Source organism: Panthera leo, chromosome C1, assembly GCF_018350215.1.
Source record: "Panthera leo isolate Ple1 chromosome C1, P.leo_Ple1_pat1.1, whole genome shotgun sequence".
Taxonomy (NCBI): Eukaryota; Metazoa; Chordata; class Mammalia; order Carnivora; family Felidae; genus Panthera; species Panthera leo.
This window is the reverse complement of record NC_056686.1, coordinates 169,014,489-169,031,643: the sequence shown is the minus strand read 5'-3', so window position 1 is coordinate 169,031,643 and position 17,155 is coordinate 169,014,489. Positions and strand designations below refer to the sequence as shown.

The 17,155-nt window shown below is 38.2% G+C and overlaps 1 protein-coding gene across 12 annotated transcripts in view; it reads left to right on the top strand.

Annotated features, from left to right (window-relative positions):
* Window positions 1-17,155, top strand: part of PDE1A (phosphodiesterase 1A) — a 329,446-nt gene that overhangs the window by 235,317 nt on the left and 76,974 nt on the right. For 7 of the 12 annotated variants that reach the window (XM_042949318.1, XM_042949319.1, XM_042949325.1 and 4 more), the window contains one exon: window positions 7,091-7,132. The exons of 4 other annotated variants lie outside the window; for them this stretch is intronic. In XM_042949318.1, coding sequence (XP_042805252.1) covers window positions 7,091-7,132 — 42 coding nt within the window. Of the gene's footprint in view, window positions 1-5,998; window positions 6,140-7,090; window positions 7,133-17,155 lie in introns of those variants that run through there. One more of the 12 variants, XM_042949330.1, reaches the window with a different exon arrangement.

Genomic DNA, 17,155 nt, shown 5'->3' with positions numbered 1-17,155 from the left:
CTTCACCAATGAGAGAACCAAAGCTCTTAGAAGTAAACATGTTTTCCAAGGGTCACAGACTTAGGCTTTGGCAAAGCTAGGCACAGAAACTAAGGTATGACTTCTGTTATTGCTTTTAGTGATCTTTTTTCTATAACTGGCTCCTCTCGGGCTATTACTGTTGAGCAGGATGGTTTTTAATGACCTCTGAAAAATTAAGATGGCAATGCGTAAAACATTCTGACAGTTGGAATGATAGATCCTGGAAAAGCAACACCCAAATTTATAACTAAAAGCCTCTTATTATAGTCTGCTCTGTGCCAAGAAATCTTTGAAGCATTTTAATACACTATTTCGTTTAATTATCACAGCAATCCCATGGGATAGAAACATTATTACCATTTTATATACTTCATGAATAAGAGGAAACACGTTGACAGAAAAGTTATACAACCTACCCGAGGGAACACAGAAAGTAACTTAATGGATTTAGGGGCTTGGGCACCCACCTTGAGGGCTTGGCTGTTAAGCACAATTCTCATCTGCTTCCCTTGAGTAACATCTGACTTGGGCAACTTCGGAGACTTCCTGGAAATTCTGAGGAAAGCTCATGTGCTGTCAGGGTTGTCAGAACCAGTGGTGTGGATGGTGTTTGCATCACTTCCAACTCTGCCTTCAGTGATGCCACATCAGTAGCTTGAAATTGGCTACAGTGGGAGTATTTCTTTACACTGTGGAAACTGGGAAATGCAACAAGTCAGGATTTATGTTTTTGGAGAGCCTGTGGATTAACATTTACAATCATGTCCCTCATTAAACCTAAGGGTATCTCTTGTATATCTTCTAAGGCTGTGACTTTATGATAAAAAAAAAACAGCTCAAGAAATTTTAGAGCAACAATACTTGATGCTTGATACAATTTTTATTGTACTAATAAAAATGCAGATACCTCTAGGATACATATCATATTTCCAATTGACTTAGTAAGACACAGCAGTAAATTGAGAATGCTTCTGTTGAGATGTGTATATAATTATTAAAGTTGCATTTGCTTTTGGAATATTAGTAAAACATAATGATTTAGAAGGAAGAGGGATGAAGAAAAATTTAGTTGCTTTTAAACTTTAAATTAAAAACCTGCTGACTTCTGTGACATTTTTTAATGGAAAATTCTCTTTCTAGAAAAAAAAATGGTTCAGGGAGTATTCCAGAGAGGCATTTTTTTTTTTTTTTTTGGAAATTTGGGCTGGATTGCACAAAAAGGTCAACACCTAATAAAGCAGGACAAAACAAATTATGAATCAGTTTAAAACCCATACACACACACACACACACACACACACACACACACACCCCCATCCCTTTTTCTGCTAAGCCTTGGTAATTTCAGGGTTTCAGTTAAGAAAACAAATCAAAACAAAACATCTCTCTTAACGGGTGATTTAAATAAGAAAAATAGAAACAGAGTTTCTGACAGAATTTGAATTCTGACCTTCTTTGAAGGATTATAGAATAATTTCCTAAATGAATACAAGTGTTTGTTGGTTTTTTAACAAGACATTTTCAAATGTAAATGCAAATATTTTATGAGTCCTGCTTTCAGATGTGTCCCTACAGGCTATTGTTTTTCAGAGCGGCAACAGTTGTAATCCAGAAACATGTAGCCTTAAGAGAGAGAGAGAGAGACAGAAAAATCCGTCTGATAGTCACTATTTAGATTTGGATATTGCCAGGCAAAGTAGCATCCGTGGCCTCATGAATTGCTATTCATGAGGGGAGGCAGCTGTCTGGGAGGGATACTTACAGAGATGGATATTATGTTTACTAATACCATTGAACAACATAATTTATATCTTCATTTTGTTAATGTGAATGGATCCAAGGCTTAGAATTACCATAGTTAGAGTGCTGATTCTGGATTTAGAAAGAATCGGTTGTTCAAAACCTGGATCCTCCATTCAATACTTCCTTTCTTTAAGCAAGTTACTTAACTTCTCTATTTCCTAGCTTCATCATCTGTAAAATAAGAATAATGACAATGCTAACCTTATAGGGTTGATCTGAGGATTAAAAGCAGCACAATACCTGATAGAGTAAAAGTTAATTAATAGCCACTATTTTTACTATACTAATAAAAATGCAGATACCTCTAGGATACATATCATATTAAGATATATAACTTATACTTCCTAGTGAATACATAAAATAATTTCCTGAAAAATAGGTTTTGATCCTGAAAAAAAAAAATGAAGACAGGTGGGATGTAGTTACCTGGAAATTAAAGCAAAGTCCAAACTGCTGGAAAGGAATCTTAATAGGCTATGCCTCTTGATAAAAACGTTCTCAGTTGACTTCTGTGTCTTACTAAGTTTAAGAGTTCTTCATTTTGTGAGAGATTAACTTGAGCAAGAATGCTTTGATGTCAATCAGCAATTCCCGGAGTTATTCTGGTAGAAATCGACTGAAGTCAGGGGCACCTCGGAGCTTAAGTCTCTTGAAATCATTGAGTGTAGGGATTTACCAAGGAACATTCACTCATGAAACAAATAGTTACTGAGTACCTGAAATGAATACCAGACACACTGGTCAGTAGAATCAAGAGCACAACTGTACCCGTAGTTGGTGGCTAGAGCTGTCAAGAGCCAGGAAGATCAAACTAAGCACAACGACAAATGCTGCAAACAAGAAACAGGGAGGTTGTATGTTAGAGAGGGAAACCCAAGCACGGGGACAGATTACAGGAGGAAACATTAAGTAGTGGCATTAAGTCATAATCAGAGGAACTAACATGGAGTAAGAATTGTACAGAGTTGAGATTCCAACCTGGATATGATTGGACTTGCAGGTATTCCTTTAAGTTAATGAATTTTGTTCTTTGGCAAAGCTCCCCATGCTCATTCTTAAATGCATGACTTCTAACAAAACGACTTCCTTTTTTTTTAATGTCTGGAAAATGCTAGGTATAGGAGCACTGAAGTTCAGAAATGTAGTATCAAAGATGAGAATTTGAGGATTATAGCACAGAGGTCTGATTCTTTCATGCTTTATTTTGATTTCAATAATTGGAACTCCTTTGCTATTTCAACATGATCCCCATCCTAAAGTTTTTGAGAATGGCCAGTGTTTACTTATTTTACCCATCTTCCCTGGCTATCACTTTCCTCTGCAGCCAGGTCTCTGGCTTCAAAATGATGAATTGCTCCCCTGCAGGTCACCTACTTTTCCTTCAAATTCAGAAATCTATAGGTGGGTTCCACTCCCAAGCATGAGCTCAATACCTGCTTCCAGTTCCCTAAACTGATGCTAGAATCAGCTGTAACTGCTATAAGACCTTCCTGATGGATGCTTTCAGAACCCACAACTCAACCCCTTCCACAGAGGTCCCCTACCAGGAATTTCTCTGAATCCTCTAAAGTCGAAGCCCATCTTCCAGAAGCCAGCTTATCCCCTATGGAAGTGCCTTTCAACATATTTTCCTATCCTGAGTTCAGGACCTCAAGCTCCAAGACCAAGAGAAAGAAAAGGGGCTATCAAAATTAATGTCAAGTTGTGCATTCATCTCAAGGATAAACAATTATGTTCAAAGACTATGCAGTGTAAATCCATATTTAGAAAAAAAAGTGACTTTTTTTTCTAAAATACACTGAATCTGCAGTGTTTCAGCTGTGCTCCCAATGAGAACATTGTGTACATTACTGTTTAGAGATTGTTAGCCTCTTGTAGTTATGTTGTATCAATCTTCTGTATGCCAGAGTAGGGCCTTCATTTTATTCTTATATAACTAAATGACCTATTCAAAAGATTTTTCATTATGCAAAAGAGCAGTTTGCCTCTGTAGATAAAATAAAGCCTCTGTAGAAAAACAACACATTATTTTTTGACTTTTCAAATGTGCATTTTTCTCACTTCCAAATGCCTTCAAAAACTCTTGGAGTTCCATCTCAATATGGTCACTATGTAACCCTAGTAACTGAAGTCAGGGGACAGGATGAAATGTGAAATAGAGGTGTGGAGTAGGAAGGTAGTCAAGGACAGATGTGGAAAAGCACTGAAAGTTACTAGAGAGGAGACATCAGAAGAACAGATATAGAAGCAGGAGGCATATCTGAAGATATGAAGCACCAAAAGCCAATGGGAGCTGGGTTACTATAAAGGGTAAATCAAATGCCACAGGGAGAACCACTGGATGCAGTTAGGAGATTCCTGATGACTCAGTGGAGTTTCAGTAAAGAGAAAAGCCACCCAGATTATAGTAGTGTGAAGAATTACTATGGAACGGCTCAAGAAGAAATTAGATTATTTTTCAAGAATTTGCTAGTGTAGGAAAAAGCATAAATAGAACAGTTTATTAGTGGGAACACTTACTTGTTTGTTTGTTTATTTGTTTTATATTTTGTATAGAATGGAAGGCTTCCATTAGCCTGGAGATGAAGAATGAAAAAGAGATTTGGGTCAAAGAGAAATAATAGTTATGGAAAGATTAGGTAGAGAAGTTATCCTTAGAAGTGGAAAAGCATAAGTGGAAAATATAGATAAAGATGGAGCTTACTAACTAGTACACAGCCAAGGCTCCTCATATAAGCAAAACATAAGTAACATTGCAAAATCAGAAAGGTTAATTAGTATTTATTTTAAACTCAGGTGTTCTTTATGGGTAAGAGTGCTACGATAATTATGGCCAAAATATAGACCATGGACTATAAAACTATGGGTTCAATGTAACAATGGAGAGCAAACCCTTTGTGGTTAATCACTACAACCTGCACATATCATGATGGCACTGACTCATGTGTACTCCATGGACATTTAGAGCCAGCACAGGCAAGAAGGGAAAAAGAAGAGGACTAATGAACACCTTTCATGAACATTTCAATTATAAGTGACAGGAAGCCCAATCAAACCACCTTCAAGAAACTCTCACTGTCCACACATTGATGGCTAGTACTAAGTATAAGCATAGGTGACTCCAGGTAAAAATGATGTCTAGGGACCCACCTCTGTGTTTTGTTTGCTCTGCAGTGGCCTCCTTCTGATCCTTTGAGTGGTAGGAAGATGGCAGTAGTATTTTCAAGCTTTATATCCTCACACCTTCAAATCCAGCAGGAATGACAAAAGGTTTCTCTCCAGAGGCTCTGACAAACATAACCTTTATATTTCATTGATTCTAGTCAGGTAATACGTGTATCCCTCAAACAGTATATCCAGGGGAGGTGGGTATATAAATGCAGTGGTCAAACATCTCATGAGCCAGGAGGGGATCAATTTTATTTAAATCTCATGCTAAAAAAGAGAAAGAATAAAATCCTGCCATTTGCAGCAACGTGGATGGAACTGAAGGGTATTATGATAAGTGAAATAAGTCAGTCAGAGAAAGACAGATATCATATGTTTTCATTCATATGTGGAACTTGGAAAACTTAACAGAAGACCATGGGGGAAAGGGAAGGGGAAAAATAGTTATGAACAGAAAAGGAGGGAAGGAAACTGTAAGAGACTCTGAAATACAGAGAACAAACTAAGCATTGATGTGGGGAGCAGGGGAGAGGGGAAAATGGGTGATGGGCATTGAGGAAGGCACTTGTTGGGATGAGCACTGGGTATTGTATGTAAGCGATGAATCACAGGAATCTACCCCCAAAACCAAGAGCACACTGTATACACTGTATATTAGCCAACTTGACAATAAATTATATTAAGAAAATAAAATAAATCTCATGCCAAAGAATTGAGAATGGTGGAAAGTACTCCGCTAAACAATAACAACTTTGTCCTCTCTAGAGTGAAAATTATGTTAGTACCACACGTAGGGGACCTGGATCAGGATCTGTGTGGGATTTGGAACAACTCCTATCCAGGTTTTGCTCCTACTAAGGATAAGCCCCTGGGCAAGTGTTTTTGATTTCTTCTTTCTCTAGTCACTGGTTTTCTTGCGTGGAAGATGAATTCTCCAGCCCCTTTCTGTTCTGGAATTCTGTGGTTTTATCCATGGTTACGAAGTCCCTTATAAAGACCTGCTCATGCCTAACCTACCCTGGCCACCAGCAGGGCGATAGGAGGGAGCTGCTTATCATTTGCTTAGTGAGGGAGCATTTACAGATATGGGCCTTATATATTAGATTGATTTTATTTGGAGGGGTCTCTGAGGAAATCAAGTTGAAAGGTATGTGCTAAGACACTGTTGGAGCTCAGTGAATCACTAAAAAGCAAATTATGATTTTTATGAACTCCATTTTTATGGTGTGAGTTGTAGGGAGGGGTGGTTGTTTGGAGTGATGTGTTTGTAGGCTGTTCTCACCCTGTGGATGGAGTGTGAAAACCAGGCTTAGAAAAAGTGCCGGTACATTTTGGGTGATTTTCATATTTTCGTCCATCTGTGGTGTGTTACTTTCTACAAACTTTCAAAAACAGCCTCAGTGGTGAAAAGGGGGAAAAAAATCTGACCAGATATTTTGAGAGATGACAAACAAGAAAAAGCTCCATGTATTATATAAGATCTTACTGTTTGTGAAATTTGGGGTCAATAAAATATAAATTTTTTTAACTTTTATTCATTTTTGAGAGACAGAGCATAAGTGGGGAAGGGGCAGAGAGAGAGGGAGACACAGTATCTGAAGCAGGCTCCAGGCTCTGAGCTGTCAGCACAGAGCCCAACGCGGGGCTCGAACTCACAAACTGCGAGATCATGACCTGAGCCAAAGTGGGACGCTCAACCAACTGAGCCACCCAGGCTCCCCTGGGGGCAATAAAATATAAATGAATATTTACTGGATTTGAAAAAATATCACTTTAAATATTATTCTCTCCTAATAATGATATTAATAATAATTGTTTGACAATTAATTATACCCAAGGAAACTTATTATGCAGTTTGCATTTATGATTACATATAATTCTCAAAAAATCCTATAAATTAGATATTTATATTATTTCCACTAGAAAGTTAAGAAACTTGAGGCATGAAGAAAATAAATGGACTTGCTTAGGATCATATAATTATTAAGTGTCCGAGACAAGTTCAAACTTAAATTCAACATTCATTCTTCTCTTCTTCCTTGACAACAGAACTCATTCTTTTTTTTTTTTTTTTAATTATTTACTCTTCTCTGCAAAGACAAATGATTCATGGAAGACCAATTCCAGGCCCAGGGTCACAGTAAGTGAAATCTTAATTGACTAAACTAGTAATTAGCCTCCAGTTCCCTAACCAGTGAGTTTATATATGGATGTATGATGCCATTCTGATCAATGGAATATAAAAGGAAGACTGATGGGACTGTGGGCAAAAGCTTTCCTCTCCATAAAACAGGAGTCCTGTGCCTCTGGGTTTTGCTGTATCTGAGTTTGATGCTTGAAACTGATACAACCATCTTGCCATAAGCATAAAGCTAAATCTAACACTAAAAGTTGGCAGCATAGAAAGATGGAGGAAACCTGAGTCCTTGATGATGTTATCCACCTGCTGACTTTAAAAATAAGCCCTTCTTGGAGTCAACCTACCTTTAGTTTTCTTCTGAAGGAAAATAATAAATGTTCCTATTATTTAAGCCCCTTCAGATTAGGTATGATGTCACTTGCTGTTGAGAGCATCCTAATAGCCACATAGGTCTGCCTTGTTTCAAAGCTCAAATTCTTAATCTCTAAGCCATCCAGGCAGTCGTCTTATCCTAATAAGTCCTAACACAAATGTATGATTTCTAAATTAGCTACTTATAATTCACACTCTATTTTCCTTTAAAACAAGTAATAGGTTGATTCAGTTTCCAAGGTAGCCCACAAAACATATTGATTCCATGATACAGCTAAACAACAATACACGGTCCTTTGGCAAGGATTGAGTACTGGAAAGTCAAATACTTAAGACTTTTCTCATTAAATACAAGGGCATTATTTCCTTATTCGTTACCATATTCTATCAGCAAACCTACTTCCCAAGTATATTTTGTCTCTGTGTACTCTCCCTCACTTTTCTCTCATTGCCATCTCCATCAGTCTGGGCTGAGTCACCATCATCTTTGAGGCTGTCTAGACACACACCAACCAGCTCAGCACTGGGATCTTGCTGTCCTCCAGTTCCCTTCAGAAGTGGGGGCTGGAGGTGGGTGAGGCATTCAGCTCTCTTCTGTTCCGGGATCCTGAGAAATTATTTGGGGGTGTGCTGTCACCCTCCTCAGGGTTTTTCTGTTTGGAGAAGGTCAGGCAGGATTCAGCATCCCTTCTCAAGATCCCTTCTGTCTTCCTTTGTGACTTCTCTTGTGTAACCGAGGGCGTCTTTGCACATGCATAGGAATGGAAACCCTACTCTGACTCATTATATCATCTTCCACTGTCTTTGGCTGAGCCTCTCCTCCTTGTCTGGTATCTAGATTTTGAAACTCAAGGAACAGGAGTTTTCCCCCTTCAGGTAATTGTGTTTCATATATAACTTGAATCAGCGAATATAATCGGCTCTCTATATGGACAAAGGGCCACAGGGTAACAGCAAATATTTGTAAAAATATTTTGGGATATCATCTTTTCACATATAAAACAGGGCCTGACTGAAAATGTTAACATATATAGTATATGCATCAAAATAAACAACAAAAATGAACTTTTTTCCTCTATTAACTACTGTAAATATCTGAAAAGTTTAACAACCACTAAAACTAGAGATTTTCTGCCCATGTTTTAATACATTTATTCATTTATTCAACAAATATTTATGAAGGAGAGTCTGTGTACATTGATAATTATTTTGCTATTCTGTTTGGCTATTGTTTATTCCCTCTTGTCATTCTTGTCATATTTTGGCCTCCTAGGTTTAGAAGGAAATATGTTCTTTGTCTTCCCTCACACTCCTGTCCTCCAAGCATATTGCAGCTCTTATTATCCATGCTCCACCCCTGCTCAGTTGAGAAATAACCTTTTCTATTTTGCAATTAAGTAACATACAGATAATTCTCATTTGTAACATCAGTATAAAATATTTATTAATTAAGGCACCTTCCCGATAGTTCACCAACATTCTTTATCTCTGACAGTGAAATATTGGGCAAATGGAAGTAACAGTGCTGCTAAATCCATGTTATGGAATGTAACTGAATCATGTTTTCTTGGCAGAGGTATTCCATTAATTGGCAAGCTGTAAATGGGTGAGAGCAGTTCTCAAACTTCAGTGTTCATGACAGTCATCAGGAGGACTTGTTAAAACAGAGTGCTGGTCTCCACCTCCAAAGTTTCTAATTTAGTAGGTCTGGAGTAGAGCCTTGAAGTTCCCAGATGCTGCTGATTCTGCTGGTCTAGGAACCACCTTTTGAGAACTACAGCCTTCGAGGATGTCAAAATGAGGCTACAAAAAAGTGAAAGAATGTTAGAAATTCAATGGTTAGAATCGTAAGATTTTATTAAGAATGTGGCCCAAATATCGTCCTGACTGGTACATGAGATAACTTTGTGCTGAAATGCCTCCTTCAACTGGGAAATTCCACCATAGATTAGGGGAATTAAACAAGAGGAGCTGAACTGGACATTAGCAGTTCCTCACAGCTATGAGTCTTGGGCACAGGGGAGGCAGTCCTGTGTTTTGATTTCTGGTGTGGTCACCTGTCTCAGATCTGGGAAACTATTGGCTCTTAGGCTTCATCTCTGGCCTGCAAGCCACCCTTTTCCTCCAACCTAGCACTCTCAGTAATCCTTGGAAAGACACACAGGTAGATGAAGAACGGAATGCCCTTCTCTCACGTCATACTTCTCCAATTAGAAGAATCTATTCCCTGGACAATGAGGCAGGAAGATCAATACTAGGTAGATATTGTTGTATTGTGATAAGATGTGAAAAACATCAAAGTTACTACTTTAACCACTTTAAAGTGTACAATTCAGTGGAATTAAGTACATTTACAATGTTGTTCTACCATCTCACTGTCCACTTCCAGAACTTTTTCATCATCCCAAAGTAAATTCTGTACCCGTTAAATGATAAACCCCACTTTCTTCCTCCCTTCAGCCCCTGGAAACTCGGTTCTAGTTTTTATTTCTATGAATTCGCCTATTTTACCAGGTAAAATTTTTAAGTAGGTAAAAATTATTTTTGGAAATTCCTCCCACTGACTCTTTATGATCCATAGACTCTTTTTTTTTAATTTTTTTAAAGTTTATTTATTTATGTTGAGAGAGACAGAGATAGTGCAAGCTGGGGAGGACCAGAGAGAGAGGGAGACAGAGAATCCCAAGCAGGCTCTGCACTGTCAGTGCAGAGCTTGACATGGGGTTTAATCTCATGAACCGTAAAATCATGACCTGAGCTGAAACCAAGAGTCAGACGCTTAACCAACTGAGCCACTCAGGTGCCCCTAGACTCTTTTTTTTCTTATAATTTCTTTAATGTTTATTTACGTGTGTGTGTGTGTGTGTGTGTGTGTGTGTGTGTGTGTGAGAGAGAGAGAGAGAGAGAGAGAGAGAACACAAACAGGGGAGGGGCAGAGAGAGAGGGAGACACAGAATCCCAAGAAGGCTCCAGGCTCTGAGCTGTCAGCACAGAGCCAGATGCAGGGCTCAAACACATGAACCACAAGACCATGACCAGAGCTAAAGTACGATGCTTAACTGGGCGAGCCACCCAGGTGCCCCAATCCATAGACTCTTTATGTTGTTCTTTGGCTCTCCAAAGTCATTTTGAAATTCCACCATAGATTAGGGGCATTAAACAAGAGGTGCTGAATTTTTCCCACGATGTCTCAAACTCTTTTATTCCTATGACAGGAGACCCTCCTTTTCCTTCATGTCAGAAATAGAAGTCTGCTTAGACTACCTAATGCAGATGTGTAAATAATGGGGGTTCTTTGAGGACTTGCTTTGTGACAGACACTTTTCTAAGTGCTTCTGTGCATTTATCCATTCCATCCTCATAACCCAAGTACTGGGGATACGATTATTACCATTTCTCTTTTATTGGCAAAGAAACTGAGACTCAGTTAGGATGAAGGATGTTTTCTAAGACCACACAACTAAAAGGTGATGGAGCCAGGAGTTTGACTCTAGAGGCAGTTCTCCTAACCAGAGGATGTTTATTAATCAAAAACATTGGTAATTAATAGAATGTGAAGCTTTGTGCCTAATGGAATGTTTTCAAAGATATTTTTGAGCCAAGAGGACTTTCTGGTGAAAAGCCAAGAGTCATCAGTCAGGCCTAGGGTAGTTTTCTGCTTTATCCATTCCCTCCATTTCCATCTCCCAACTGACTCAAAAAATACAATCTGAATCCCAACTGTCCAAGCAACTTGACTTCTCCTCAGACTCCTCCTCCAACATTCCCCTGGCCCCTTCTGCCTGTTTTGTGGGATGGAACCTCCTCTGCCTAGGCCTCTGCTTCCTTGGATGGATACGGAGGAAGCACAGAGACCTCCTTAGACCTTGAAGAAAGCTGCATCCGAACTTTAATATTCTCCTTAGCTGGTCTTGTTTTAGCCAAGATTTGCCTCTTGAGAATTAAGCTAAGGTCAGTATAACTAACTTGTCCAACCAAATATTCAGTCTCAATAGTCACTCAAATATAATTATCATCTTCTTACAGTTCAAAAAAAAAGACTAATAAAACCAAAAGAAGAAAGTTATCAGGTAGACAGAAAAAAGGAAAGGAAACTTCCAACAACAACAACAACAATAACAACAAAATTGTTGAAAAAATTTGCAAGCCTGACATCTTAAATCCTTTTTGGAACAAAACAAGGAATAAATAATAAATAAGTAAATAAATGTGCTTGGGTGGTAGCCTGGAAGAATTAATTCAAGTGTATTTCACACTCAGGAAGTAGGTTACTGACAAGTCAATATGGCATTTCAAATGTATCACCTATTCTTATCCCAACATTTAATTTATTGTATTTCAAAGTACCCTGAAATTCTCCTATACAGATATATTTCTCTATGTGAGAATGATTCAACACACCAGTTTTGAAAAATAAATTTAAGCTTCCTCCAACCAGAAATTCCCTGGTAGGCCAGGGATTTGAAAAATCAAATTTCTTTATGATTTTTTTTAAGATCAATTATTTTTAACCCTAAATTTCATGGTAGAGATGAGATAGTAAATAATGATCACTCATATTATTGCCTAATGTGAAGGTAGTCTGGGAACTTAGCAAGAAAACATGCATTTGAGGGAAAGGATAACTGAGTAGTTAAAAACTCAGACTCTGAAATCAGACAGATTTGAGCTCAAACATTCCTCGTTGTATGACTTTGAGCAAATCCCTTAAGGTGTCTGTGCTTCAGTTTATTCATCAGTAAAATTAGGGCACTGATAATAATTGTATTTTCCTCATGGTCATATTGTAAGGATTAATTAGATGAAGCTTGGCTCCTCATCTGATTCATAGTAAGTAACAAAGTTAACAGCATTATCATCTCTATCCTCAGATAACTCTGAGGTCTGAGCGAAACTTTAGTACTACTCTTGGGGTTTTGTTTTGTTTTTGTTTTCATTTTTGTTTTTTTGGGGGGGGGGCGGCAGTCAGCTCAGAGCACAAGTATGTATTATTCCAAGAAATAACACTAATGGATTTGCCTGTGTGAGAACCACTTACCACCCCCCCCACACACACCCAAATACCCATATTGCAGAATGATCAATTTCTCTTAATTCCCCCAGCTATCCCTGGAGGGCTCACTTAGAAGGTATTTACCATGTACGTGTTCAATACCATCCTTAGCCCAAGGTCACTATAATTGCTTTTCTGGACACTGCCCCTCATTTTTGAGTGCTCAATGATGGCTCATTTTTGGTGTGCCCCTTCCCTAGGGTGACAGGTCTTCAAGCCAGGAAGAACCTGAAACTCATGCTCTTCTCCCTCTTCTAGGTTCTTGGACTGTGGAATTCCCTGTCCTGCCCACTGTGCTCCTCTCCCATATTTTGAGCACTGAGACCCCAGAATTCTCTGCCCAAAGATTCCCTAGCCTGTCTCCCAAGTCTTAACAGACTTCTTCTTTAGGTCTTTCCTCCTGAGAGAACCAAGACACTCTTGGTATATGCATCCCATCACCCCTAAAGAGTGGCCAAGAAGCAGCTGCTTTAAAAGCTGGGCAGGTTGATGAAAGTATACGGGGAGGCTGCAAAGTCCACCTGCTTACATAGTAAGGCACTGAGCAGGAGGTTAGACAGGTGCAGAGGGGCAGCCACAGCCAGCTGGCCCAGGCTTGTCATGCAAGGAGTTGAGAATTCTCGATTCAAACTCAACTTGCCCAGGCTTTTATGAAACTTATTAAAAGGTAGGAGGATAAAACACATTTAATAATGTATTCATTTGATGTATAACTTTAAAATACTTAATTATATGGTATTTGAAAGAAATGTGCTCCTGCCTTGGACCCAGCAAACATTAGGGGCAGAATTGAATGATTTAGTTGCTTGTTGAAGTGTGTCCTTTATACGAAGAGTAAAGCAGGGAAAATACACTTTCAAACTTACAAAGCCAGTGTCTAATTGCATTCAACACTTGCATTTTAATACTCAGTAGGTGTAAATGTGGGCACCAATTGCCTGGAAATAACTGTGTGGGTACACTGATGTAACCATATTCCAAGAGTCCATTGTGGACAGAAATATTTTCATTGATATAATTGTAAAAGTCAAAATCTCATGACCTCTCCTTCCGTGGCCGCCTCCTTCTTTAGTCCCTTCCCCTGCAAATTTTCTAGTTCAAAATATAAGCCCTTTGGGAGTTGTGTCATCTGATTTCAAGAGAAAATTTGGGGTATAAATAGCTCCCAAGGATCAGTTGAGCAATGATTGGGCAGGAGGTCAGTTTTCATGACTCCATGGCCCCCCATCTATACCCATGCTTAAGGACCCCTCACTTTCTGCTTTATTGACCCTCTTGGCACTAAAACAAGAAACAGAGAAAGCATTTCTCAGAAGTCAACAGTGATAACATATTACACATATACTCTTTATCATTGTTTTTGTATATTGTGCACTTTAAGAATTCCTAAGGGAAATGCACCAATGACTGTGTCTTCAGGTTGTAAGATTCTTTTTTTTTTTTTTAGGTTTTTTATTATTTTATTTTAATTTTTGTCTCCTAATTTTTTTATTCTAAAAGTATATTGACAATGTTGTATTAGTTTCAGATATATATATAACATATTGATTTGACAATTCTATGCATTAGTCAATGCTTACCATCAAGGTAGGTTTTTTTTTTAATTTTTTAAATGTTTATTTATTTATTTATTTTTTAATATATGAAATTTATTGTCAAATTGGTTTCCATACAACACCCAGTGCTCATCCCAAAAGGTGCCCTCCTCAATACCCATCACCCACCCTCCCTCCCTCCCACCCCCCATCAACCCTCAGTTTGTTCTCAGTTTTTAACAGTCTCTTATGCTTTGGCTCTCTCCCACTCTAACCTCTTTTTTTTTTTCCTTCCCCTCCCCCATGGGTTTCTGTTAAGTTTCTCAGGATCCACATAAGAGTGAAACCATATGGTATCTGTCTTTCTCTGTATGGCTTATTTCACTTAGCATCACACTCTCCAGTTCCATCCACGTTGCTACAAAAGGCCATATTTCATTCTTTCTCATTGCCACGTAGTATTCCAGGTTGTAAGATTCTTAAACACAAAGTATTTTTTAAGAGCACTCAGGATACAAACAATTATGCTCACTCTGCCGCCTAACATTAGGATGAGGAGCAATTAAACCATTGGAGTTTTTGAAAGCAAAATTAATTATAGTATTTGAGATCCAGTTTTATCAACTTGTACACATTTATTCCAAAAATGAAATGAGGGCCAAGCGTAGTCCTATGTGTTTTACATGTGACATAATCTTATGTAAATATTCAGGTATTTTCACATGTCTCAAGAAAACTGTTTATGATCATTCTCTAACAAAAGCCCAAGACTGTTATTCCACATTATACTATAGTTTTTGCTTCTTCCATATCTAGCAAGATCAAATGAAACCTGAAGAGTCCTTGTGGTGCTCAGAGCTGGGAAGACAGAGTGGACAAGGCAGGTGTCAGGGAAAGGGAAAACGAATAAGGGAGAAGAGAGAGATGGAGATGAGTGGGGAGAAATATGTTCCATTAGGTGTGTTAGCTTTTTAAAATGTGTTTATATTTAGGTTTTATTCACATGTCTTTATTCACATGTCTTTTATTCAACTTTCTTTTCTCTAAACTGGAATAATCACCTTCGTGAATCTGTTACAACTTATTTACAGCTTCATTAACAATGTCTTGCTATACTTGAGAAAGGAATATATGAATTAGTATTTAACAGAAATACAGTAAAACCTTGGTTTGTGAGCATAATATGTTCTGGAAACATGCTTGTAATCCAAAGCATTTGTATATCAAAGCGAATTTCCCCATAAAAAATAATGGAAACTCAGATGATTCATTCCACAACCCAAAAATATTCATATAAAAATGATCACAGTACTGTAATATGATACAAAATAATAAAGAAAATAGAAAATATAAAGAAAAATAAATTAACCTGTGACTTACCTTTGAAAACCTTCGTGGGTGGTCTGAGGGAGACGAGAGGCGGGTTATCGTGTAGGATGATATTCACTATCACTAATGGAATCACTGCTATCTATTGGCTCAATGGCATCTTTTTCTGTTCGTGCAGCTTTAACAAGGAACCTATCCAATGACACTTGCTTTTGCCTCTTTTTGAGCATTTCACAGAAATGTGACATTGCATTGATGATCACCCACAGTTCCACAGCAAGTGAACAAGCAAGTGAGAGAGAGAAAAAGAGATAGAAGAAACATTGGCTCAGTTGTGATCATGTGATGTTCGGCATCATGTACTACTCGTATTGTGAGACATCACTCCTTTATCAACTTAAAATTTATTAGAAATGTTTACTACCTTGCAGAGAATACTTGCAGACAAGTTACTCGCAATCCAAGGTTTTGCTGTATTGACTTTCTTGGCTAAAGGCATGTAACCAGTGTATAGAATTTTTAAAATTTCTTTTTCCTGTGCCTGTAATTCAAAATGCCATAGAAAATGTTTAATGACTTTTCCACACTAAATATGCATGATTCCCCATAATTTGCTTCAAAAATTAAGGGGTTATTCAAGGGCAAATTAACCTAAAGGCAATGAAGACGATGATTCACAGCAGTGAATTTACTCCCATGCTGCTGCTACTGCTGCTTATCAATCAGATAATACAGGACTCTAAAGACTAAAATTTCTTTTATCATCCCTATCCTCATTCTACTCCTCAAAGGTAATCACTTATAATATTTCTGAATGTTTTCTAATTATTCAAGAGATACATGTTCATCTCTTACTCTGTGCCATGCACTGTTGTAGATGCTGGTGATACAATAATGCACAAAATCAGAACAACTCCCTGCTCTCAAGATCTTTACAGTTTAGGGGATGAAACATAAAATGAATAAACAAACTAGTATACATACAACATGATATCAAGTGCTAAGAAGTCTACAGTAGGACAAAAAGACAGAATAGAGGTGTTAACTGAGTAGGGGAGTCAAGGAAGCCCTCTTTACCCGAATACAGTGAGAAAATGATCCCCTCAAATTGGGAAGAGATACTAAGCAAAGCGAACAGCCCGTGCAAAGACCCGAAAGCAGTAGGAAGCCTGGCAGGGTTAAGCACAGCAAGGAAGTCAGTGTTGCTAGAACAAAGTTAGTGAGGGAAAACTGGTTAAGAGATGAAGGTAGAGAGACACAGCTTGTGATGAGCAATGTAGGACATTATGAATTAGGCATTGACATGGCCCGACTCATACTTGAAAAGAAGCGTTCTGGGTGCAGAAGGGCGTCAGGACAAGGAGACCAGGAGACCGGTAGGGGGCTACTGCAGCAGACCAGGAGAGAGATGATGGTGGCTTGGTCTCTCTCTCATTCATTGCTGGTAGGAATGCAGCCACTTCTGCAGTTTGGAAGTTTCTTAAAAAACAAAACATACTCTTACCATACAATCCAACCATTGTGGTCCTTGGTATTTATTCAAATTAACTTGAAAACTCTGCATACAACTATTTTTACAGCTTTATTGTAATTGTCAGAACTTGGAATCAACCAAGGTAACCTTGGGTGAATGTATAAACAAACTAGCATATCCATACAATAGATTGTGATTCAGCAATAAAGAATTTCAAAGCGAAATGCACCTTAGAAAAAAGAGCTATTAAGACATGAAAA